The sequence below is a fragment of the Polypterus senegalus genome, chromosome 11, assembly GCF_016835505.1.
Source record: "Polypterus senegalus isolate Bchr_013 chromosome 11, ASM1683550v1, whole genome shotgun sequence".
Taxonomy (NCBI): domain Eukaryota; kingdom Metazoa; phylum Chordata; class Cladistia; order Polypteriformes; family Polypteridae; genus Polypterus; species Polypterus senegalus.
In genome coordinates this window covers 129329549-129357165 of record NC_053164.1, presented here as the reverse complement: position 1 = coordinate 129357165, position 27617 = coordinate 129329549, and the positions used below count along the sequence as shown (strand labels likewise).

Genomic DNA, 27617 nt, shown 5'->3' with positions numbered 1-27617 from the left:
ATTAAAGTTCGATAAATTCTAAAAATAATGATACCAAACATATATATGTAGGTTTTAAAAAAAGTTTAAGCTTGACATAAAATTGTTGCACAAAATCGTTGCACTTTTAGGCTTAGGCTTTTATGTATAGAGAGTAGATTCATATTTCTGGTCTTTTATATGTACTAGCAAAGTCTAATCAGTGACCATGTAAAACACCTCACATGCCAAACATTGTCATAATGTGTTCAAACATTCTCCATTTATAAAATTTCAGATGCAAATTAAATCCATAACATGTCACATGTCATTACCATACCACAGACAACAAAATCATCTGAACAAGTAATTTTTGATTAAAGATATAGCATTTATTTATTTATATTCATTTAAATTGTACACACTTTTGGATTAAACCTCTTTTTATATCGTAAAGCTGTGCTCTTCCTCAAATTTTTATCTTTCAGGTCACATTGCTTTCTTAATATCTTTAAATATTAATAGCTCTTATAGCTCTGTAGATGAACTTTTTATTTATTTATTTTTTTGGATAAGTAGCTTAATATTTATCACTTCTGTTCCACAGTACAGTGTTGGTTCCTGCCATGTTCCTGTTGCAAAAATAGTCTCAGATAGTGATGAAAGTCTTTGGTACTCCATGGGCCTGTATTAGAACAAGCAAGATTAGAAAATGAATCAAAAGAAAATAAATCCAAATGCTTAAAAATACAAAGAAAAATTGAATCAAACAAACTGCAGCAAGGCGTTTCGCAATCTTAAAAGAACTATTCCAGCAAACAGGGAAGAGGGTGGACACAGAAAAAATTAGCAAGCGAAGAAAAGAGAAAAAGGCAACGTACTATAGAAACAAGATGACTGAAATTTAAAGAAAAATATGTGACATCACAATAAAAACAGTTAACATGAAACTGAAATCACACAAGCAAAAAGGAGCCTCATATTAACAGACATTTGTATTGCACATTACACCTTGATATGTTCTCATTAAATTGTTTTTTTTTTTGTGCAAAATATATGTTTGTAACTTTCTATATAATTTCAGTGTGACATTTTTTCTTTGCCAGTTAACCCCTGTCACACCAACTAACATTATAACTGTGAGAGTATATTGTATATTTTTCCATACATTGCACAGTTTATTGTGGCTTAACATTTAGACAGCCCCAAGTGTTATTATAAAGGAATGACTACTGTAGTGTTTACTGCACATAGTACAGCCTTTAATAGAAATAAAATATTTAAGCACAAATTTACACATTAAATAGCCATTTAACCATGCATTTTTACATAAAAGTATCATTTTATGTATATTGTAGAATATCATACACAGATTTAGGCTGATTATCACTATGAAGTATCTTCATACTTGTAACTACATTACCATCTCCTTCACTTTTTGCTTCTTTTTAGAAGGATGCTGTTTTTTGTCTATTATTTATGATTTAGAAAGATACCCAAAGATACTATGGTGCATTACAAAACTTGCCATTTGGGGAAAACATATATACTACATTTATTCACAATTAAGAACATGGGTATTTGTGGAATTAAACTGTATAACTTCCAAATGTCTTATCTTAATGCAACCAAACAACAAACTTCTAAATCTTTCAAAGAATGAGTGTGGTGCACGTTTTGGGGTCACTGCCATCTGATCTCTATCAGACACAATGCAAACTTATTTTAATTGGAGGTGTAAATGTAGCCTAGTTAAATTACACAAGGATGCAATTCAGATATGATCTGCATGTTAATTTAAGGTGTAAATGATCAAGAAGCACATGTTCATGAAAGAATCACAGATTGGTCTCTCACCCACTTAACACAATTTAGGGATGCAAGGGATGAAACGCCCTTGACTGGGTGCCACTTAGGGAATCCAAAACAGCCAAACATATCCTTTTTTCAAGAACTAAAATACCACTCTGGTCTAGATTTATAAAATTCCAAAAATTGTTATTGAGACTGCATAACCAAATATATGTTTTCATTTTTATTTGTTGTAGGCAATGGTAGATGTTTTTAACTTGAATACAACAGAAATGTGTATTGTGTATACTAGAGAGTAGATGTTGCTATAAAATGTGGGACTGTAGGAGACAGAGTTGGTTAATCCATTAGGCATATTAAATAAGTGATTTTGTTAAACATCTACGCACCTCATGTGGATGATAGAGACTTCATCCAAAATGTATTGGCATCCATTCCTAACTTGAACACTCATAAAATCATACTGGCCAGAGACTTTAATTGTGTTTTAAATTCAGATCTGGATAGATCTTCAACTACACGGGTGACAACATCTAATACTGCAAAAATAATAACACAATTTTTAACTGATTACAACATATCAGACCAATGGAAATTTATAAATCCACACTTAAGACCATTTTCCTTCATCTCACCAGAACATCATTGCTACTCAAGAATTGATCATTTCTTTATAGAATAACAATTTTTAGCCCACGATCAAATCTTGCAAAAACGATGATGCTATTGTTATATTTGACCAAGACCCTGTGATCATGAAACTCAAATCACTATTCCCCACATACTCATCTCGCAGCTGACGTTTTAACCCCCTGTTATTAGCTGATAAGAACTGTACAGAATTTATATCCAAGCAAATTGATTATTTTTTAGAGACATATGCATCACCAGAGGTTTCTGCAGGAATAATCTGGGAAATTCTGAAGGCATTTTTAAGAGACCAGATTATTTCATATCTCTCCCACAAAAATACCTAAAATCTGAAACCAAGAAGGCCTAAGAGTTAATCAGTGAAACTACCAGATTAGATCAAGAAAAGGCCAGTGGCCTCATGTATAAACGGTGCGTACGCACAGAAATGTTGCGTAAGAACTTTTCTACGTTCAAATCGCGATGTATAAAACCTACACTTGGCGTAAAACCATGCACTTTTCCACGGTACCTCATACCTTGTCATACACAAGTTCTCCGCTCGGTTTTGCAGACTGGAGGCACCCAGCGTCAAAGCAGTGATACTGTTCCTGTGTGGTTACACCTTATTTTCCTGACGCGGCTTTATAAATACACTGAAAATAACCGCATATTGTTTATTAGTGTAATGCATCTGATTGTAATTAACTTTCAACAATATAATGGTCCAGGGAATAGCCATAGTATTCCAAATACCATAACTGCTTTAGCGTTGTTACTCTCACTGCACCTTCTTCTTCTTCTTTCAGCTCCTCTCGGTAGGAGTTGCCACAGTGGATCATCTTTTTCCATATTACTCTCACTGCACCACTCGGAGTATTTATATCACTGTATCTGAGTGTGAATCACAACAGCAGCTGATCAGAAAGAGAATTATCGGTATGCTATAAAGCTTCAAGGACACGCTGCCTCAGCCACGGTAAAACGTTTCAAAGCCTTTCTTGTATGGACCTTGCGGTTCAGAAACAGTTTCATCCCAAGAACTTTAAATGCACTTAATCAATTGCACCTTGTAGAACTGTTTGTACTTATAAGTACAATCACCCCACTGTAAACTTGCACTACAGTTATAATATCGCACAACCTGAGCCACTTTATAAAGCGTGTATTTACATATGATGACGATATCATTTTTAAGGTGAAATGCAGCAAAATATGTTTATTATATTATACAGATAAAACTTTAACTTCATTTAAATAATCTATATTCTTCACTGGGAGTGTCGTGAAGGATAGAATAATTAAACATGTACTACAAAGATATTTCAATGTTCCTTAAACGTTTTGAAGAATCGACGCTCTAAGCTTACAGATGGCTTAACTTCTATTACTGAGCTGATTGTGTGGTGATTGGGTATTTGGGGAAAGAAAAGCAAGTACTGCAGTGGCGCTACGCCGATATATATTGAATATAAAAAAGAAAGAGAAAATAACAACACAGCTAAAAACGTAACGACAAATTTCGGCAAAAGTATAATGCTTGTGTCATGAGCACAAGGCGGCTATGCAGTGTCCACAACAGATGTAGCCATCCACCTTGCATAAGATACCATATTGACATTGGACTTTCTCTATTGGACATAGAGCCATCCATGAGTACTGCTGCAATAAATTATTTCATCGACGGTCTCACACAATCACTGCGCCATGAAACTGATGAATAATAACGTGCTTTAACTCCTATCATCATAAAAATGATATCACGTATACATCTCAGTATTTTAGTTATTCAGAGAGCTGGAATATCACGAATGTAATGGATTCTGTGTCCAGTTGGAGGAAGAGAGCCGATTTAAGAAGCAAGTAGTGATTCACACACATAGAGCACATAAAAGATCAAATACAAAACAAAGCATTTAACGTGCTACTTTAATTACGATGTGATTTGAGAAGCTGGTTAATTAAACGATTTTAAGATGAAGTTTATGATGTTCTATTTTAATGACAAAATAAACTACGTGATTAAAGTGGAAATTTCGAGATTGAAGTTGACATTTCATGCTTTTTCCCCACTGTTTGCCTTTTTTTTTCTTTGTACCCTAATAAGCTTTCATATGACACTCAGACAGTGGGCTACAACTCGCCTTTTCACGGCGACTTTGATATGTGACTTCTTTTTTATTTCCAGCACTGTGTGATTTTGTGAACGTGAGCTTTCAAGTTTCTCCATCACGCTATGTCACTCAATCAACTTCCTTTTGTTGATTATACTACAGTTTAATTAAACAAATAGTACGTTTTTTTTTTGCCTCCACTTGGTATTCGCTGAAATTCTTATATTTTCCCCCGTGCTTTTCCCATTGTCTTTTCACAGAAGGCTGCACTTGAAGGGCGATTTATATTGATTTGCATATTCAAAGAGGCTGTGACAGATTAGGGTTTTCTCGCACCCTTGTACCCTCAGACCACATGTCAGACACCAGATAAAAAGTCCAATTATTATTTATTATAGTAATAATGTGCACAAAGCACGCTCTTCTCCACAATTCTCAAATAAACAAACAATACTCAAATAACCAATCCTCCACTCCCAGACGCTTAGCCACCCTGCCTCCCAACTCAACTCGTCCGTCTGGGATTTCCCACAGTCCTTTATACTGCTCAACCCGGAAGCATTTCACCCTCTCTGTCCATGTGACCTGGAACACTTCCGGGTCAGATAAAAAATCCTTTTTTCTTCACCCAGGAAGTACATCATTCTCTTTGTCCATGTGACTATGACGTACTTCCTGGGCGTAAGGCAAATAGTCTCTGGGCCTTCCTGCAGCAACTCCTGGCAGGCCCCATGGTATCCAGCAGGGCTGTGAATAAAGACTCCAATGTCCATAATGCCCTGCTGGTCTTCGGGGCACCTCCATACTGCAGGGAGGGCTCCACCTGGCGGCGTGGGGGTATTGGCCGGGATGAACTGTTCATCCCGACCATACATCACAGTACTCCCCCCCCAGTGAAGAACCCTGGTTCGAAGCGGCGAGCCCCGCGAGGGATATCTTCCTCCAGGTAGGACTTCTGGGTGGACCTTGGTTGTGCCTTCCGAAGTGGTCCCTGGAGAACCTAGGGGGATTTCAGAATGATAATCCACTTTATCCCCTGTCCTCCAGGGACAGTTGTGCCAAATATGGCCCAGCCGTCGGCATCTGTAACACCGCCTTTGTCCTCCCGGAATTTTCCCTCTGCGACGCTGGAAACACTCGGGGAACTCTGTCTCTGTCCCTTTTCTCGCTGAGGAGGGTTCCTCCGCTGCCTCTGTGCTATTTACGCCCTTCTCCTTCATGTTAGGGAGAGCCCCATTTTATTTTTGGGATCTCCTGCTTACTCTGGGGTTTGTCGACAGTCTGGATCTCTCTATGAGAAAAAGAAAGCCCCTTCCCTGTCTGTACCCCTTTGGATTTATTAATAACACAGGTCGGAGTCTTTAGGATCGAATCGCTCCAAGAGACAGCACCATCCAGCTCTGTAAACGTTTCGGCCTCTCTTGTAGGGCATGCATCCACTTGGCACCCGCTATGGATTAAACGCGGGCCCATGTCACTCTGCATCCCTATTTCATTATATACGGTACCGGCTTTACCTACCTGTACCGCCAAATCAATTAAGACAGGAGGCTCCCGAGACAATCGCCGCAGGTACTCATTTAATTTGTTCATAGGCTTTGCAGCCGCTCCTCTCAAGTCTGCAATGATCGTCTGGATTGTTTGCACCACCTGTAAAAAACTGTGCACAGGCTGAAGCAACTTCTCCAGCTCGTGCACATCCAAAAAGTTACTTAATTCAACCGGAGGCATGCTTGAGGCATCATTAGCCTTACCCTCCGGCTGGGAGCCAATAAGCACGCCCACTCCTGGCACATGCTCAGACAGGTCCCGCAAGGGAGCCTGGGATTTAGAGTTCTTTTCGGAGGTCTGTGGTGCCGCTTTTGGCTGACTGCGATCTGTCTGTCTCAATTTATCGACGGACCGATCAGTCATTTCCCAGACCTCCTTACCTTTTTGTAGGGAGAGCTGTGCTTCGCTCGTCTCCCTTTTCCCCTTCGGAAAAATCAAGTCTGTCTTTTCTTGGTCGAAGCCATAAACAGCTGAACATGGAACGTCACCTTCCTGGAATCCTTCGTGGTACATCCCGTGTCCCTCGCCGGCATCCGTAATGCGGAAGTCCTTCGGGTTGCTCGTTTGCCTGAACGAGAGCGCACCATCGCCTTCGGGTTTGTCTTCTGCCTCCCGCAGAGCCTTCGGATGGACATCTGGGAGGTATGTACATGGAACATCATGTGTTAATTTAAAAAGATTGTAAAGTACATTCCTGGCACATACCTCGTCGGAGACATCCTCCTCCGGAAACCTCTCTCGAAACGCGTAGCTGCTCCATGGCTCGTCTTGAGCGCAGGCAATGTCGAGCGCTAGACCTCCGCTGTTGCTGGCGCTCTGCTTTATCTTCTTCTTCCCCATTACGGACTTGAAAATAGAGTTGTTGGCGATTTTTCTGCGTGTCTTGATGCTGTCTCCTTGGGGTATTCTGTCCACAATAAAAAATTTTTAAATTCAGGTTCTCTGCCAAACTGACGGCCAGAGAATCCTGCCGAGGCTACGCCAATTGTGACAGATTAGGGTTTTCTCGCACCCTTGTACCCTCAGACCACACGTCAGACACCAGATAAAAAGTCCAATTACTATTTATTATAATAATAATGTGCACAAAGCACGCTCCTCTCCACAATTCTCAAATAAACAAACAATACTCAAATAACCAATTCTCAACTCCCAGACGCTTAGCCACCCTGCCTCCCAACTCCCAAGTCCTTTATACTGCTCAACCCGGAAGCATTTCACCCTCTCTGTCCATGTGACCTGGAACACTTCCGGGTCAGATAAAAAATCCTTTTTTCTTCACCCAGGAAGCACATTATTCTCTTTGTCCATGTGACTATGACGTACTTCCTAGGCGTAAAGCAAATAGTCTCTGGGCCTCCCTGCAGCGACTCCTGGCGGCCCCCATGGTATCCAGCAGGGCTGTGAATAAAGACTCCAATGTCCATAATGCCCTGCTGGTCTTCGGGGCAGCTCCATACTGCAGGGAGGGCTCCACCTGGCAGCGTGGGGTTATTGGCCGGGATAAACAGCCGGCCATACATCACAAGGCGTAATTCTGGGAGGAGTTGGGGCGTTACACAAAGCGCGTACATGAGCGTTACTTTTCACGCTGATCGGGATTTATTTAGCGGAAGAACGTGGAAGTGGAGTACGCACAGATTTCTGCATCTGGATTTTTCTGTGTGTAAGCACATTTCGGCTTTTGTGCTTACGCCACATTATAGTGCGAGTTCTACGCACGGCGTTATACATGAGGGCCCTGGTCTCCAAATGGGGCATTTTTTAGGAAAAGACAGGCTTTGCAATCAGAACTTCACCTCTTGGCAACAAAAGATAGAGAACAACTCATTTTTAAATCAAGACATCATTACTATGAACACAGAGAAAAGTCCAATAAGATCTTAGCATAACAAATCCATAAGCAGGAAGTTTGCAATGCAATATCAGTAATCGCAAACACAGACGGAGATAAAAATCATTGACCATAAAAATATAATGCATGCATTAAGAGGCTACTTTAAGTCCTGATATCCAACACAGTTCAAAGAATACAAGACACAATCTAATGCGTTTTTTGATTTATTACGATTACCACAGCTAGATACTCTCAGTGCAGTACTCAACGCTATAAACTCACTTCAGAGTGGGAAAGCATCCTGCTGGATTTTATAAAAAAAATTAAATTAAGTTACTTCCCCTTTTATTAGCAACATTTATAGAAGCCAGAGACAAAGTCTACCTCAAAATTTTTCCTAAGATAAATAAGCACCTATTATAATGTACATCATACAGACCAATCTCACTTCTGAATAATGATGTCAAGTACTCTCCAAAGTTCTAGCTAGAAATTGAGAAAGTGTTTCATCAGTAATATCACAAGACCAAACTGGACTTATTAAAGGCAGACACTTGGCTTCCAATTTTCAATGCCTATTTAATGTAATATATTCACTCATAAAGTCTAACATGCATTTGATATGGTGGAATCGGACTATCTATTCACCATATTGCAAAAATGTGCTTAAACATATGTGCATGGATCAAACTACTGTATACCAGTCTAGAAGCTTCAGTTTGTATTAACAACATTATTTCAGACTACTTCAAAGTAGAACGCAGTACTTGACAAGGATGCCCCTTGTCACCACTGCTATTAGCAATCGCCATTGAGCCATTGGCTGTTTACTTTCGGAATGTAACAGAGGTGAAGGTGATTTTAAGAGAAGGGCTTGAAGAGAAAATATCACTATATGCAGATGATATAGTACTGTATATATCAGACCCACAAAATTCTGTGCCTGCTGCCCTAAAACTGCACTAGCAGAATTTCAAAAGATATCTGAGGTCAGAATAAATTTGAACAAAGTGTGCTTTTTCCAGTGAATTCTCTAGCAAACACCATTAGATTAGACACATTCCCTTTTATCATTGCAGATTAGTTTAAATACCTAGGGGGTAAACATCACAAGTAAATATAAAGTTCTTTTTCAACAAAATTTTGCTGTCTGTTTGGAAAAACGTAATATGTGAATAGATGGTCTACCTTCCATCTTACAGGAAGGGAGAATTAATGCTATAAAGATGACTATCCTTCCTAAGCTAATGTTTCTATTTCAAAACATTACCACATTAACAAATATTTTTTTTTTAAATTAGATTCAATCATAACTTCATTTATTTGTAATTCGAAATATCCACACATCCAAAGGGTGATACTAAAATGACCTAAATCAGTAGATGGCATGACTACCTATTGTCAATTTTTTTACTGGGCAGCAAATAAACAAGCTATAAAAACCTGTACATTGACACAAATAGATGAACACACACTAGCTTGGTTCGCAATAGAAATTAAATCCTGTAGTAGATCTTTATATTCCCTGATTTGTACCTGTAAATACAAGGTATCGACAATGTACTAACAACTCTATTGTCCTATATTCACTCAGAATATGGAACAAATGTTGGAAGCACTTCAAGTTAGAGAATATTTTATCTGTGGCACCTCTTCATGATAACCACCTTTTTGCACCCTCTCAAATTTACACAGTTTGTAATCTTTGGAAAACATATGGGATCAAATAATTTAGAGATTTGTATATAAATAATGTCTTTGCATCCTACAAAAAATTGCACTACAAATTTAGCTTCTAATCAACACCAACAATTTTTCAACAATCTCCAAATTAGATACTTCATTAAATGAAATCTGCCCAATTTTCTTCACCTCCCACCTATTTCAGCCAGCATTCTATAATATACAAAACCATTTTAAAGTGCCATCCATTTAAAGATCCCAGAGTACAGTGGGAAAAGGATCTCTCACACAACATTTCAGAAAAGGAGTGGAAGGCAGCCATGCAAATAATTTACTCTGAATTTAGTTTTGTTAAGTTTGACTTGATTGTAGGTAACGTTACATGATTTTAATACATTCAATTAAAGATTAAAAAAAAATGTCCCTGAACCTTTACTGGGATTTGAATTTGAGTATTTTCTGGTAGCAGCTCAAATGCTCCACATGCGTTTTCAAGCTTTCACTGCTCCACTTGGTGGATTTAGAAGTTATTGTAGCTATGTTACTGAAAATGTCTGTAAAGGTGTGATCTGGTGAAGTATGCTACTTGAAAATAATACAGCATCATATATGCAGACAAAATATTGTCTCCATAATGTGTACCTCTGCAAATTTGAATTAAAATGGCAGATTTAAAAATATTAAATGGTAAATTCTTGATGAATGTCGTCCGATTTCAAACTCATGAGCCCATATTTATACTGCAGGATTTTATGAGACATGCTAAGTCAAGTTTCGTTAAAGCATTTCCATTAGGCTTTCTCATCCAGATTTTGAGTTACACCTTGAGTTTTTACAGTTCAAGTTTCAGTTTATTGCCACATGTAAATTAAACATGAACTTTAATTAAATACTATAATATTTTTTTCAGTTTTTGATTCTCATTCACAAAATATTTAAGGCTTAAAAATAGAGAGAAAATATTAACCTTATAAAATGACTTACCTTTCCAAGATATGCTGTTACCTAAAACAAATAACACAAATACATTGTAAAATTTTAGATTCACAAGCAATAAATTTTAAACATGACATACAAATAATATACACACTTTAACTTTCTCATTTATTTTTCTGAAAATCTCTTAATCCAACTCACAGTCATGGGATACCAGAGCTCATCCAGAAAGAATGTGCAAAGCAGAAAACAGTTCTGGATAGAGCGACAACCCATCACATTTCACTCTTTCATTCACACACACATCTACGTACACACAAGGCCAATTTGGAATTATTGTTTTTTTTTATTATTTTTCAGGTAATTAACACATCAGTTAGTAGGTGGAAGGAAGAAATCTTAATATTTTTTTGGATCCTAAGTGACAGCATATAAAAGTGAAATTCACTTACTGCACTTCAGGTAGGTATACAGGTGAAGTGAAGCAACTGTAATAAAAAATAACCCTGCTAAGATTCCTCTGATAAGAAGAGCTTCAAGAGACTCTAAAAAAATAAATAAATAAACAATCACCACTACTTGTTCAAAAATAACTCTTAACTATAATAACAACTTTCCAATTTACAAGAGTGTCATTCTCTACAGAAATTAGGACTTAGAACATGGAATATAAAAATTTTAGGCCAATTAATATATATGCTAGAGTAACATTAACATTTGCTGTATAAAGAAATTAAAAGCAAATAATGAGTGGTCTGTAACCTAATACATTAACATTTCTTAAATACGTAAATCTCATTAAAAACTAAACACTTTTGAAAGTGTCTAAAATGTATATAAAATTTCAAACAAAACTCATAAATCTTAAACTTCTTTCAATGCCTAAGGCTTCCACTTCAGACTGGTTTAACACAAGGATGTTCCATTTAATGGAAGAATAATGATAAAAAAAGGATTATGTATAAAGAAAAAATAAAAACTTCTCTCTAAAAACAATTACAAAAAAAGGAACTTTTTATTGGCTAACTAAAAAGATTACAATATGCAAGCTTTCGAGGCAACTCAGGCCCCTTCTTCAGGCAAGATCTTGGTGTCATTTTGCTTGGCTTTTCTCTACATTCGTAATGGCTAACATGGTACAAAACCCTAGTACTAAAAAAAGGAACTGAAACATGATAAAAGAAGTTAATTTCTTAGGGAGAAAAAAACTGCAAACATTGTATTTTAAGGAAAAAAAAACTTAATTAAGAACCAAGAATAATTAAATGGATTGAGCACTTGGAATATTTATACAGTAAAATGGCAAACAATTAGTATAATTAACAAGTTTGCATTAAACAAAAAAGCTTTGCTTTAATAAGAAATTAAAAGTTATTTTAGAAGGGGAGTCAATACTTCTTGCCATCTCTCTGACTTTGGCATCACTGGGACTGCCCTTAAATTTTTTGAGTTGTACATTGTGGTCACATCACACCATGTGTCGTGGTAAGTGGTGTCCCAAAACGAATTGTTCTTGGCCCTCTTCTCTTATCTCTGTACACCCCCACAATAAGCTTTACTATTCTGTCCATGGTGTACTATAAGTGTTATGTTGATGATGCACAACTGTACCTGTTGTTTCTTCCAGAGAACCATGTGGTATCAGCAAGAATCTATGCATGTCTCATTGATATTGCAACCCAATGAAATAACACCATCTCCAGCTCAATCTGGCAAAGATATTTACATAACAGTGTCAAAGAGCAAGAAGGGGGTGCCTTGTGGGCCAATGTGCTGGAGCAGCAGTGGTATTTTTTGACAGGAAAGTTCTGGTGGTGCCATAAAGAATTTTCATTTCTTTGAAAACTAATGTAAACATAAACTTAAATGAATAATAATGTCAATCTCTCTTTTGCCAAATACTATCAAGATCCACCTATAAGCCAACATTAAGTTGCTAACTTCTGGTATAATCAATCAAATGGTGAAGAAGCATGCCAACACTGACTGGGCAATATTTCAAGCTACAATGTCATTGGAAAAATTCCACGTGTTTTCCAGAATCAAACACTTTGACAGCAAATAAACAAGGTCTAGCAATAATATAACTAACTTGGCACAAAAAAGGATGTGTGGGATAAATGAGGTGAAAAGTTGCCCCCATTTTACAATCATAAGCATCGCATGACTGTAGACGAGCAATTACTTCCTTTGTATGTTCACTGGCATTTCATGCAGTACATGCCAAACAAAGCAGTAAGTTATGGCATAAACGAAACCTCCTTCAATCTTCCAAGCAAGTATACAGCACAAAGATGATACAATGAGCAGCAGTGAAGGCAGACAGTCATAGATATTCCTGCATTGCAGTGCAACAAATGGAGGTTTGGACAACCAGATCACAGCCACATTCCTCACGCAGCACAAGACTAACATTTAACCACCTCATGCCATATCAAGTCAATTTCTAACAATGTCCTTTTCTGCAAAATTCCTAATATGTTGATTGGAACAGTAAAACAATGAATTTGAGGAGGGTATTCTTAAAGCATTTGAGTAAAGTCCTGGTCAATCCACACACTGAGACAACACAACACTTTCCAAAACCATCAACAGCTGGTCAAGCATGAGAAACATTTAAGTGGAGCCTCCCTGGCTCACACTGTCAGTGTTTCAATCAGTAGGCAGAAAAAGGACCAAATGCAGGTTCTGTCCCCTCTGAATGACATGTAAGCAGCACATTTGTAAAGAGCACTAATGCACATCTTCTACATTTGACATGCAGAGGAATGCACAGGAAGAATAGATTATGGATAAAGTGACTCGTTCTCAAAAACAATTGTATAAATTATCCATCCATCCATCCAATAATCCACCTGCTATATCCCAACTACAGGGTCACGGGGGTCTGCTGGAGCCAATCCCAGCAAACACAGGGCGCAAGGCAGGAAACAAACCCCGAACAGGGCGCCAGCCACAGTTTATAATACATTTTAGAAATGTACATTATGGTAATGTACATTACATTTTAGCTTTATTTGTGATCTCTTAATTGTAAGACAAAAATTTACTTGAAGCTGCCTTCCTGTTTACCTAGAACAAATGCCGTTTTTACCAGTACATTTAAGTTAAATCATATATAGCATATAATTTTGATCATATATAGCTTTTAACTTTATATTTTGTACTCTGATAACACTTTACATTCTGTATAAGAAGTATTATTTATCTTAACCAGGTAGTGACCCATTACTCTGTTTTTGGTCTTTAGTTAACACTTAATAACAAAGCTGTGTTTCTGTCCTATACCAGATGTATACTGTATGTGGAATTATCTGTTTGAAATTAATCTAGCTGATTAAAGGAAGGTTTCTGTTAGATTTCTTCAGTTTGTCATATTGCATTAAACAAAACAAATGTGGTCTCAATCAGGAAGTTTAAATAAAGGATTTCCATGCTTGGAGCTCATATATTATAATGGCTCAAGACTCTTCTTTATTTTCTGTAACAGAATGCTACTGATAAAGGTAAACTAAGGAACTAAAATATTTTTTGAATGTTTTCTCATATTATGTTTAAAATTTGAATTTAATTTCATTTAGGTAAATTTTAAAAAAATGTAAAGTATTCAATAGTACAATTTTGTTGCATTCCAAATTTCAGGAAAGCTAGCAAAAACATTGCTGAAATGCATCACAAAGCTTGTCACATACCTAATAAAACAGTTTATCTATGTTTCGGCAAAGCAGAAAGGATGAAAAACAAATTGTATGTTTTGTATGAAGAATAAGCATTGTCATGTAATATAAAGGACTAATACCTATATGTATGTACTGTAAAGTTGACTGACTGACTGACTCACTCATCAACACAAACACTTTTCCCATTTATCTAAAAAGATGAAATTTGGCAGGATGGTATATCTAGGGAATTAGGTATCCACTAAAATGGGCATTTCTATATATCCATATTTAGGATAAAAGAAATACTAAATATTCCAAATTCTCAAAAAAATGACTTGACAGATTTGAGTTGAAATTTGGAGGCATTGTCAAAAAAAGAGAAATTAGCTGCCACATTTTTTTTTTATTTTGTGATACTTGTCATTGATAATGCTGTAGTGAGTAGGTTGTTCTAACAATTTTGCCAGAGCATTGACAGCAATGTCACAGAGAAATGGGGCATGCCAGTTGATGCAAATGTAGGCCATCTGCTGAAGTGAAGAGAAAGGAGCAAAGTTTGAGGAAACTCAAAGAAAAAAGTTTAGCAAGTGTTGGTTGGCACTGTGGATGTGAGAGTAGTGAATTTCACACAACTGATCTTGTAAGAAAGATAGTTAATATATATTACCCATTTAAATCATTACAGAAGGACTTGGACAACATACAAGCTTGAGCAGATTTGTGGCAGATGAAATATCATGTCAGTAAATGTAACATATTACACATATGAAGTTAGGTTTGAATACACAATGGGCAGTCTGAATATCGTGAGTCCACCTTGAGAGAAGAACATAGGAGTCATAGTGGACTCTATGCTATCAACTTCTAGACAATGTTCAGAAGTGATTTAGAAAGCAACCAAAATGTTAGGTTATATAGCACAATGTGCGGAGTACAAGTCCAAGGGGGTTATGCGTAAGCTTTATAATGCAATGGTGGGACCTCGTCTGGAGTACTGTGTGCAGTTTTGATCTTCAGGCTACAAAAATGACATAGCAGTGCTACAAAAGGTCCAGAGAAGAGCGACCAGGCTCATACTAGGGCTACAAGGGATGAATTATGAAGAACAATTAAAAGACCTGAGCCTTTTCAGCTTGAGCAAATGAAGATTAAGAGGTGACTAGACTGAAGTGTTATGAAGAAATTAGTACAGTGGATCAAGACTTTTATTTTGAAATTAGTTTTTCAAGAACATGGATACACAGTAGGAAACTTAATAAGGGTAAATTATGACACAAACATTAGGAATTGTTTCTTTACACAAAGAACCATAGACTCTTGGAATAAGCTACCAAGTAGCATGGTAGACAGTAAGACTTTAGGGACTTTCAAAGCTACATTCGATGTTTTTTTAGAAGAATTGAGTGAATAGGACTAGTGAGCTTTGTTGGACTGAATGGCCTGTTCTCATCTAGATTGTCTAGATTGTTATAATGTTCATCTTATCTGCTACTTATGCAAATGAAAAGGTTGGGACTACAATTCTCATCAGCCAGTGCACTACTCAAGATGATTTCATGAGCACTCACACATTTTAAGTAAGAGCATTGATAAAAGCAGCACGTGATCAAAAGTAGCAAGTGTTGCATTTGATTTTCCTCAACCACTTTGCAATGGCGAATTAATTGTCTCCCTGGATTAGTGTTTTACCTTTATAAGTTTTTTGACGACTCAGTGACAAAATTTAAACAGAGGAGGTTTTTCTCCCTTTGTGAATCGAATGTGATATGAAGAACAGGGGTAGGGGGTCCCTTTGGTGAAACAAACACATTTAGAAATTGAGAATAATATCACACAGCATTGTCAATCACTTCGGCAGATGGGGAATGCATCACATATAACAGTAAATCTGAGATAGACTGATTATACTACATTTCTTATCAATACATAGTTTTTTGTTTTTGAAAAATCCAATACTGTTGTTCATTAGCATATCGGCAGTAAGTCCACAATATCAATCAATGGTCAGCACTTATTTTATTAAAAAAATAAAACAGGAAATAAAAAAACAACAAAAAAAAATGTAAATGAATCTCATCCTGGCTGAAAAGACCTGAAGGGTGAGTGGGAAGATGAGACAGAAAGACATTCTAGGTTTGTAGGAGAGAAAGAGTAAAGTTAATCTAATATTTGTGAGTTTTATTTGTGGATTTTAGCCCATTATTTGGAACTTTATTATTGATAGATTTTATCTTTGCTGATACTGCTTTATATTGGACTATATATTTTTTGGAAACTTGCACCACACTTTTTTATGTCTTTAAACAGATAATATTTTAAATATAATTACACTGCACCAGCCCTGCTTGTTTGGTGACCGGGGTACAAGTAATTGCCAAGGCCACAGGCAACCTGGCTATCACAGGATCTGCTATGTAGACTCTTGCCTTGTAATAAAAAGGGTAGCATTGGGAATAATGCCAGTTGGATAACAGGGTGGAATATATTCTTGTCTTGACTGGAAATTATATTGTAGTAAAAATATTTATAATCAAAATAAAGAATACACTTCATTAAAAATCTATAATAAATATTTTAAAAGTATTACTATTAATGTCAAGCCATGCTCACCTCCTTCATCTGTGTGGATCTGATCACTTATAGGAGATTTTATTCCCTTATACTCAAATTGACACCAGTAGTCTTGGGACTTCTCACCATCATGCCTTGAAGTTTCAAAGATGACAAAGTTCTGATTCTTTTCAGCTTTTTTACTCTCAGGCTGTTCTTCTGTTCCTTCCTGATACAAACTGAACAGCACTTCAGTGACATTGTCAGGAGCCATACAGAGAACTGAAGTTTTATTTTCACCATAGAAAGAAATCTCTGGTTTTGGAATATCTGAAAAATAATATTTATATAAGTCACACTAGCTTTAGCAATTTTCGCAGTGTGTTTAATTTCATTTTATGTTTGTATTGCCTTCTTTATTTTATTATATGTCTCCAAGAAAAATAAAACCTTTGTAATAACTTAAATATAAAAAATGTTACAATTACATGGTATTTCTACAGCCCTTTACACTCTCTACCAGTAATAATCAATGATTTTGAACTAACTATAATTCCATTCATTTGTGTGACTGTAAGAAGCTGGAGGTCATGATGGCAGCATCAAGTGAAAATATTTTAAAGTCATACATTTTACTTATGTAAAGAAAACCATAGTACATTGAGACAAATAGAGACATAAACTGGAGAACATGCATATACCCTACAGATAGTGACCAGGCTAGGATTCACTTGTCACTTTATATGCTAAATAAAGGCATAAAGAATATCTTCAAATAATGTTACACACTTTGATTAGTTTCATATATATATAACTAAAATTTAAAACTACCAAATTATACCAGCCTGCATTTATTTCATTAATTCAATGTTTCCATTGCAAGGCTGCAGATAACTAGACTGAAATTAAAAAAGAAGTAGGAAAATGTACACATGGCATAATGTTCAGGTGTGTTCAGGGATGTTTTTGAAAGTTGATGTATTAACAATGAATCTTATTCAAAAATAACAGTGATAATAAAATGTAATTACATGTATTTTGATGGTAAAATAGATACATGTTTATTAGTACCATTTTACAACATCATATAGTTAAAAACAGAACCCAGATAGGCTAGTGGTGGCTGAAATAGCTTTCATAAATGGCAGATTTCAACTCAAGTGATTACAACATTGCACTATTGATTATTTTTAGTTGTGGGTGGTTTACGAATAATTGCAGTTCATATCTCTTAAGCATTCAGTCTTTGAAAGAAGTACCTTTTGGACAGTGAAGATCTATGTTGAAGTATCAAACTAAAATTTCTAGCTACCATGGACCCTGATGGACAACATGTTATTCTGGTACTTTGCTAATACAATTATAATGTCAATGAAATATTGAATTATTATAAATTTTTCAGTTTGTTTTGAGTCTAATGTAAATACTATGTGCATGTGCATTCACTCTGTGCTTGCAGTGCTTCGCTTACATAGCTATTTTCTTTTTTATTGAATGACTATATAAGTTAAGTGAATGCTGACTTTCTATGCTTGAATTTTTTACTTTAACACTTATGAACATAATTAACCTGACCTGGGGCCTCATGTATAAACGGTGCGTATGCACAAAAATGTTGCGCACGCCGTTTCCACGCTCCCATTGCAATGTATAAAAACTAAACTTGGCATAAAGCCATGCACATTTTCACGCAAGCTAAATCCTTGGTGTATGCAAGTTTTCTGCTCGGTTTTGCAAACTGGCAGCACCCAGCATCAAAGCAGTGCTTTTGTTCCAGTGTGGTTTCCCTTTCTTTTTTAGATCCACATCCCTGACGCAGCTTTATCAAATAGACTGAAATTAACAACATATTGTTTATTAGTATAAGGCATCTGACTGTAATTAACCAGTAACAATATAATGGTCCATGGAACACCCAATTATTCCAAATACCATAGCTGCTTTAGCGTTGTTCCTCTCAATGCACCACTCAGAGTATTTATCCCACTGTATCTGAGCGTGGAATCACAGTTCTACAGCAGCTGATCGGAAAGAGAATTATCGGGATACAGCATCAAGCACACACTGCCTCAGCTATGCACACTGTCTATTGAACTTCTCCCATAAGACATATGCTTCAAAGCCTTTTCTGTACGGACCTCGCGGTTCAGAAACAGTTTCATCCCAAGAACCATAAACGCACTCAATCAGTCCATCAAGTGCTCCTTGTAGAACTGTTTTTATTTATTAGTACAATCACCTCACTGTAAACTGCACTACAGTTATAATATACCACAAATTGAGCCACTTTATAAGGTGCGTATTTACATATGATGACAATATAATTTTTAAGATTTTTTACATTTTACAGATACAATTTTAACATCATTTAAATAATCTATATTTTTAATAATTTAATATGTGAGGACACGGTGGACAGTGGTAGCAATGAGCTGGCGCCTCGTTCAGGGATTGTTCCTGCCTCGTGCTGTATTCTTGCTGGGACTTGGTATTTGCTGAAATTCTTCTATTTTCCCCTGTGCTTTTGCCTTTGTCTTTTTACAGAACGATGAGCTTAAGGGCTGTTTATATTGATTTGCATATTCAAAGAGGTGTCATTTTGAGAGGAGACGGGACGGGACAACAGGCACATGCACGTGCGTTACTTTTCACGCTGACCGGGATTTATGTAGTGGAATAATGTGGAAGTTGGCGTACATACAGATTTATGCATCTCGATTGTTTTTTTGCGTACACACATTTCCACTTTTGTCCTTATGCCATGTTTTAGTGTGAATTCTACACACGGCATTATGCATGAGGCCCCTGGACTGGCATGATTTCAAATACCAGGAGAAGTGACTTTTAGTGCGTCCGAGCTTTATACAAGCCACTGCTTATACAGACAGGACATTCAGACATGAGCTACTACTCAGTGTGTCATTCTTCTGATGTGTTATACTGACAAGAGTGCATAGTAGATGAGTAACGTACAAAATATGCAAACTGAAGTAGCATCTCTTAAATTACAGTTGAAATAATAAACTTCTCCTTTATTGAAGTTATGCGAAATGTTTTAAGGCAAACAAATTCAAATATTCCTTAATACTTTTCAAAAGTAGTTTTGAAACAAAAAAAATTGTACAGTTCATTGTATTTGGGATGTCTCAATAAACACTGAAGTTTCCTGACAAATATTCTTGAAAAATAAAAAAAAATTAAACTTAACAAAATTGGTCCATGGGGAGCTGAGTTGTTTCATGAAGACAAACAAATAGACATAACAACAGTAGGTGCTTTTTCACATTATATGCAAGCAAATCTTAAAACAGCATTAGAAGGTGATTATGGAAAAGAAAAAACAGTACCTTCATTACATTTATAAATCAAAGATTCTAAATTTCACAAAACAACTTGTTAAATAGTATACCTGCGCTGGACTGGCACCCTGCCCGGGATTTGTTCCTGCCTAGCCCTTTGCTGACAGAGATTGGCTCCAGCACACCCCCGTGACCCTCTGTTAGGATATAGCGGGTTGGATAATGACTGACTGACTGACTAAATAACATACTGTAAATTTGACATAATGTGCACTATTGTGTGGAAGAATATACTGTATTCTCAATATTGTATATGAATACAGTGTTAATTATGTATACAGTATGTGGATTTGTATCTATTTAAGTTTGCATTCTCCTCTGTTAACTTTAAATCCTGTTACTAGGAAAATATATGTTGTTGTTTAACAATAAGTAATGAACTGGGTTTCATGCATTTTAAATTGTCCCAGACTAGTTATTTTTTTCACGTTTTAACCAAATCTGCATCTTTATAGGTACTTATTAAGTATATCATACGTACAGAATATTTCCATGGACGGTCATTACTGTCATATAAAGGTGATGTGACTTATGTTCTCTTTTTGTTATAGATGTATCTTGGATGTTAAGGACAGACTGTTACTGATAAGACAATTAATGATCTCTGTAAACAATAAAACTGATAAATGTTTGTCAGGTAAGGATCACCAGAAATTTACCAGACATGACCTAACTCTTGTTTGGTATAAATTAAGCAGTTTGAGATTGATTTATGGCATAGCAAGAGTGGGGGAAGATTTTCAAGCTATATAGAGTGTGTGCTGTGTTAATTGTGGATTCAGGAGTTTAGTGTAAAAGTTCTGGATCAGTGTTAATGCTAATAAAGACCTCCTTTTGTTAAATTAAAATATTATGGCTTATTTTGTTCCAGAATTTCCAGGTGCTAAACTTGGAGATCTAGACAGTGTTTCTAAGATACATTTATTGAGTGTGTCATTAATCATGGAATTAAAACAGGAAAGCAGGATATGCCTGTCATCTTACCCCCATATGTGTTTACTACACTCAGCTGTGAAGTATAACTAAGGCCATTGGAAGGACCTTTTCAGACCCTCAGCACATTTCCTTAACCCAGTGTCATCTGTGAATATGTTTCGGTGAAACATTCTACTGTATGAACAATGCCACTAGTGCCATATTTTGGTTCTTTGCTGTCTATTACCACAAGGGAATGGGGATTTAAAATTATAACATTAAAAAAAATTGAATACACTGTCATGCTTGGGTCACAGATTTGCACAGAGACACAGGAGGTTGTAGAAAGCAGGAGTTTTATTCAAACACTGCAAACAAACATTTGTTTCTTTTTCAAAAGCGTAAACATGCTCCATGACAAGTCAGAGATGACAGTTCCGCTAGGAGCAGAGAATGTCAGAGAGAGAGAAAGATAAAAGCAAAACAATCAATTCCAAAACCGACAGGCGCTGCACAAGACTTTTAAGTAAACGGAGTACTGCGCGAGGTCTTTATTACGCGTTATAGCGTAAGTGAGAAGGGAAGGAGCAATGTGAAGGTAGACTCTGTTTCAGGGGTTTTCCCAGGGGCGTCTGTGTCCTCTTGGGGTGCGATCACCCCTCCAGCTTACAACACTTATGGGAAAAATACTAATTTAAGCACTAATTTTAAAATAATGAGATGTGTAAAAACAAGGACTTAGAAAAACCTGATAGTTAAGTTTTTTTTTTTACTATATTAAATCGTGACTTTTGATTCTAAATGTCCCAATTTTAATAACCTTACCAATAAACTCAAGGGATTTCACTCTTTAAATAATATTTTCATTTTTTTTTTTTTTGCTAAATTTTCAAATTGTGATGTCACAAAAGTAAACTGTGATAACATGCAGATATTATCACCTTAAAGAGTACACAGCACATAACAGTGCCAAAGAACACAAATATTGGGCAGTGAATGTCTGAGTGATTCCAAAGTTTTATCCATTTTTTAATCTCATATGCAATTGTGCATTTTCTACTTTGTTTTCTATCCTGATTACATCCAGTTTACCATTTTCTCTCAGGACAGTAGTGGACACCTTTGTAAGAAATCTTCAATGGAATAACCTTCATTTCATAAAACAACAAAAAGCTGTATTTGTTTTGGACATTCTTTGAACCTAGAATTGAATTTTAGGAATGGCAGTACTTTGCAACCCATGGAAGGAACATTTATTTGAACAAAATAACAGGTTTTAGGTGTGCTAACACAATTATAAAACTTTCTCTAATAACCAATTAACATTTATCATGATTAATTATGGATAAGCTAAGAGAGTCGTTTCAAGACAGAATAGCCATTTGTAATGTTAGTAATGTCTTGACTTGATTTTTAATTGAAGTTAATGGTAACTTGATAAAAAGTATCAATTTTTATCAAAGACATGTGTGACTCTAAATATATGAAAGCTAGTGTATATGTAATATATTTTAATATTAATAATGCAAATACTAAGTTACTGTTTAAAAGTGTAAGTTTAATTGAGGTACAGTGAAAACTGAATTAAGCTTTTTAAATAAGTACTTACAGTACATACTGTGCAGTTCATAAACAAAATATTTTTAAAATTTTAATTGCATTCTTAATATATTTAATACATATGTTTTTATAATATTTCATATCCTGAGATAGGCTAAGGATCTGCTGATTTAAATGAAGTGGGATTGAATATGAATAGAGAAATAATTCTTTATAATGATTACATAACATTGAATTAGGGAACTTTGCATTAAACTTTTCAATTTATTTTACAAAGAGTATACATTATTTTATGTGCAGGAAACAAGGTAATTAAATATAAAAATCCCTATCTTATTTACTGCAATGTCTTTTAGAAGCAGATGTAATCCAGCAGTGTTTGTTACAGGGCAGAGACTGGTCATTAATGGAGGTTATGTCACAGCTACAGAGACAAGCATCTACTGTGCTCTAGGATCTCACAAGCAGCTGGTTGCCAAGTTGACTTAGATAAGTTAGAAAATTCTTTTGTTTGCTTTTTTTTTCTTCAAAAATTCCACAGACTCAGAGAGTTTTAACTTCTGAAAGAACATTGAAAACAGGAGATTTTGTTTTCCTGTCCTCTTAATTTCTCTTGTATTAGCTTAATTCTGGTATTTAGTTGGAACAGTCCAAAAAGTGTAGAGATTGCTACATCTGAACCTTTATTACTGCATGTGACTTATTTTTGCATAAATGTTGCATGATTTACTGCTTTTACTATTTATTTTATATTTGGTGATTTGTGTAAGAATTATGAGTCAGCCTGTAGTGAAGAGATCTATATGCAAGTGCATTGAACTTAATTGAACTGAAAAAATGGAAATTACTTACAAGACAGTGGAGAGTCATGCTAATTTGGAGATATTTAGCAAAGAATCAAAGAAAACAAGGAAGTCGTGCTGAGTGTAACATAAACCTTTTAATTGTGCAACAAGTAAGTAAATGCTGTAGTTCTCTTTGGATTGTAAGCATTTGCAGATCTAATGGTGTGTTATAAAGAGCTCTAGTGATTATACTTAACTCAGGTCTAAAATATATGTGCTAAAACAATTATGTCACTGTCATTCAGATATTTTGTGAATGTTAATATTATCAGTTTTTGCCAGAAATGTTTACAGAGGAAAAAGCTTAACAAGGGCCTAGAAAATTTGGAAAAAAACATGCAGTATTTGCTAAGAACACAAAAATCATGAGAACATACTGGTGAATTGTGATCTACCAGCACAGTCTTTATATGTATATATATATATATATATATATATATATATATATATATATATATATATAAATGGTGCTGGACAGTGAGCACAGGGCCCACTAGAGGATGTCAGGCTCTCAGGCCACTCTCATGAAGTCTGTTTCTGATTGTTTGGTCAGAGACATTCACACCAGTGGCCTGCTGGAGGTCATTTTGTATGGCTCCGGCAATGTTCATCCTGCTCTTCTTTACCCAAAGGAACAAATATCGTTCCTGCTGAGGGGTTAAGGACCTTCTACAGCCCTGTCCAGCTCTCCTAGAGTAACTGCATGTGTCCTAGAATCCCCTCCATGCCCTTGAGACTTTGCTGGGAGACACAGCAAACCTTCTGGCAATGCACAGGTATTCTGGCAATACGTGTGCAACCTCTGTAGGGTCCAGGTATTGCCTGATGCTAGCAGTAGTGACACTGACCATAGCCAAATACAAAACAAGTGAAAAAACAGTCAGAAAATATAAGGAGGGAAAAATATCAGTGACCTCCACCTGTTAAACCATTCCTGTTTTGGGGGGCCATCTCATTGTCGCCCCTCTAGTGCACCTATTGTTAATTTCACTAACACCAAAGCAGCTGAAACTGATTAACAACCCCCGTGCTACTTAACTGACCACTGACTTTTATGAGCAGTGTGTATATATATATATGTATATGATGACTGCATGCAAACCAACACGTATGATTACTTTTTCTTTGCCATCATGAGGTAAGAAATTTGCAGATGAAATTATGTGACAGAGAGCAGCAACCAGCATCTGTATATTAAGCTGCATCTGTCTGATAAAATAATTGTTTAAAAGAGACATCTGACAAATTTAATTTTAATAGCCAAAAAAAAAATAATCAGATGCAAAGCAAAAAAAGAGTAGATTCATTTTTACCTGCAGTTTGCATGTAGCCTTGAAAGATTTGTAGTTGTTCAGAAAACAGTTTTTTAATGCCTACAGCATCATACAAAAATGGTAAACAAAGGAAAACAGTAATTATGGAAAGGTCATATCAGTATTCTGTTTTATACATTTTCACATAATGGCTTTTGAATATTGTCACCTCATAGTTAGATTTATCTACATTTAGGACTTTATAATGAATAGACTTAATTTTTCACATTTACAGTATATATGCATACCTAAACATCATAGTGTTCTCAAAGCCACTAAATCTAATTCATTGTTGCCGGTGGTGGTGGCGTGTAGGGGTCTGAAGCTGCTATTTAAAGCTCAGTACACTGGATTTGTGCTGAAGCAGCAGGAATAATCACTGCACCACTATAATAAAGTATATTAAGGCCCCATCTATGATGTGGACTAGCTGGTCTACCTTTTACCACAGTACCACACAAGCACTCCTTTCATCCTTCCTCTTTCTGTACCTTTTCCCAATCCACTCCCAATCAGGTCTGTACCTTTAATGACCTTCACCCCCTCATCAAATAATTATAGTTGTGCTTATAAAGATTTTGTTACAGGGACACATTTAAGTTGGAACTGAAAGATGGTGGGTTCACCTGACAGAACTGCTAATGTGTAACTGTCTCCTCTCAATGAAAACCTACATGAAGGACTAGCAAGGCTACAAAACAGAAACTGTTTACTCTTAGAAAGTGAAGATCTCTAATTAAATTTGCAAAAAAATCAAATGCTAATTTATTTTAAGCACACAATGCTTTTATCTGTAATTACAGTAAGTGAATTCCACAATCTATTTTAATACATTGATTTTTTTTTGCATCAGTAATATTTTTTCTGTCCAAGACAGAAACATGGAATAATATTTTCAATAGGATATTCTCCTTCTATTTCTGAAAGTTCCTGCTAATCTTTTGGTGCTTTTTAATCTGCAGTGAAAGCTCCCTTTATGTAGTTACTTACACATTTCACATTAGTGAATTACAGTAGGTTTGATGATTCATGTTCAAATTAATGCTCATGATATAAACTTACACCTGATGATGAGCTTTCACTTCCTGAGCATGTTGCTTTGGTCTGATGGATGCTAATCCTCATGTGTTTACTTAGACTTCTTTTTAATTTGCTTTTATATAGTGCTCTTCACTGAGTGCAGGCACACAGCACTGTGATAAGTTTACAGGTAGATACAAATGTACACTTTACAAATTACTAATGATATAATGAGTTCATATTAAAGCACAGATTTGTTTAAAGAAACAGGTAACCAAAGTACATTGAAACTGATTAACATGAATCGACCAAAACAATATTTGTCCATTGATTAATTGTTGGGCTATTACCAGCTGACAATGGAGAAGAGGAAGACAAAAACTCCAGTCAGAAGCACGTTAGTAAAACTAACAGTCCAAGTGAGTTAACACTAGAATCTCTGAAGCCTACGAAAAAACTCATAATCTCGGGCCACCTAAATTCCCTTGCACCTCCTCATCAGTGTCTCTTTTCTTTTGCAAATGTCTCAATCAGCACGGTCAGCAGGCAGCCTGCTATCCCATCCCCCACTGACATAGCTTTAGTCGTGCACCAGATTCTCCCTCCACAAGTCTGTTTATCTGGGTGTGAGGTGCCTGGAGTTGTATAGGGTAAATAATATGTTGTTATTTGGAACACATGCATTTCAAGTGAGTTCCGTGTCTACAACAATCAGTGTAAATGTTGGATGACAGGAAATAAGAAGCAAGAAATGTTGATCACATAACTAGAACAGAAACTTTTCTCTTGTTCTACTAATAATTAATTAAAGGCGGAGTGGTGGCTCTGAGGCTAGGGATTTGCACTGGCAATCGGAAGGTTGCCGGTTCGAGTCCTGTAAAATGCCAAAAGGGTCTCTGCTCTGTTGAGCCCTTGAGCAAGGCCCTTAACCTGCAATTGCTCCGTCCTGGGTATGACGTTAATCTGCATCCGTCCCTGCATGTAGGCACTCCAACCTGCAGGGAAAAACTTGGGGGTTGGTGGCAGAATTGACACTCCAGCCACCGTAAAAAAAAAGTTCCATTCCATCTGAACTGGTGTGGTGCTGGCCTGTTGCATGGCTGCACTCGGGTCCTAATCTGGATCCTGAGTTGGTTTGTCGTGTGGTGGGTGCGTCAATGTACTGTATCAGTGCGTGCTACTAACCTCTACTAATAATTGGCCAAATGCTAATGTGAAGTGTATAATGTGTGAAGAATGAAGTCCAAATATCAAATAATCACTTTCACAAAAGACACAGATATAACAAAGCAAGTGTGCTTTTTTTACAAGAATTTAACAAAAGTAAAAGCAATTGGGATAGGATACGAAACACACACCCAAATATACGTTTGCTTGGCTGGTGTAGAGGTAAGAACTGCTGTCGTCAAGTTGAGAGGTGATGGGTTTGATCCTGTGACATTCATGCATTAACTGCTTTGAGTAGTGAGCAGCTATTTATTACTATTATTATAGAATAAAAACATACATTTAATTTATTTGAGTCTGTAACAGCCAGTGTAAATGTATGGTACTTGTAAAAGTTAGTGTTTTGTTTCATTATTCACTTTTATTCAATCAGTCTGCAACAGTGAAGACACACACACATGCATGTAGACCACTGCAGCTATTTGTCTCCACATGTTTCGGCAGTTCTGTCTGCTACAATGTCTTTCTGTCATTTTGACTATTGTATTACCATATGGCGTATAAACACCAAATAGAGTTTAGATAAGCATTGTGGTCAATGTATTGTAACAAAGGCGCTATATAGGCACCTGACCCGACACAGATAGACATGGAGGCACATATAAAAAGCACAAAGACTTTTATTTTTCTTCAGCTGTGGGACAC

The 27617-nt window shown here is 36.2% G+C and overlaps 2 protein-coding genes across 2 annotated transcripts in view; both read right to left on the bottom strand.

Moving 5' to 3' along the window:
* The window catches only part of LOC120539518, a 580969-nt gene that overhangs the window by 437773 nt on the left and 115579 nt on the right, over positions 1-27617 (bottom strand). The gene's annotated exons all lie outside the window — the stretch shown is intronic.
* Positions 403-27617, bottom strand: part of LOC120539519 — a 69683-nt gene continuing 42468 nt past the window's right edge. The window contains exons 6-9 of the mRNA XM_039769658.1: positions 16794-17063; positions 10974-11066; positions 10570-10590; positions 403-643 (exon numbers count right to left, since the gene is read on the bottom strand). Of these exons, the coding sequence (XP_039625592.1) occupies positions 549-643; positions 10570-10590; positions 10974-11066; positions 16794-17063 (479 nt within the window). The 3' untranslated portion in view covers positions 403-548. The remainder of the gene's footprint in view (positions 644-10569; positions 10591-10973; positions 11067-16793; positions 17064-27617) is intronic.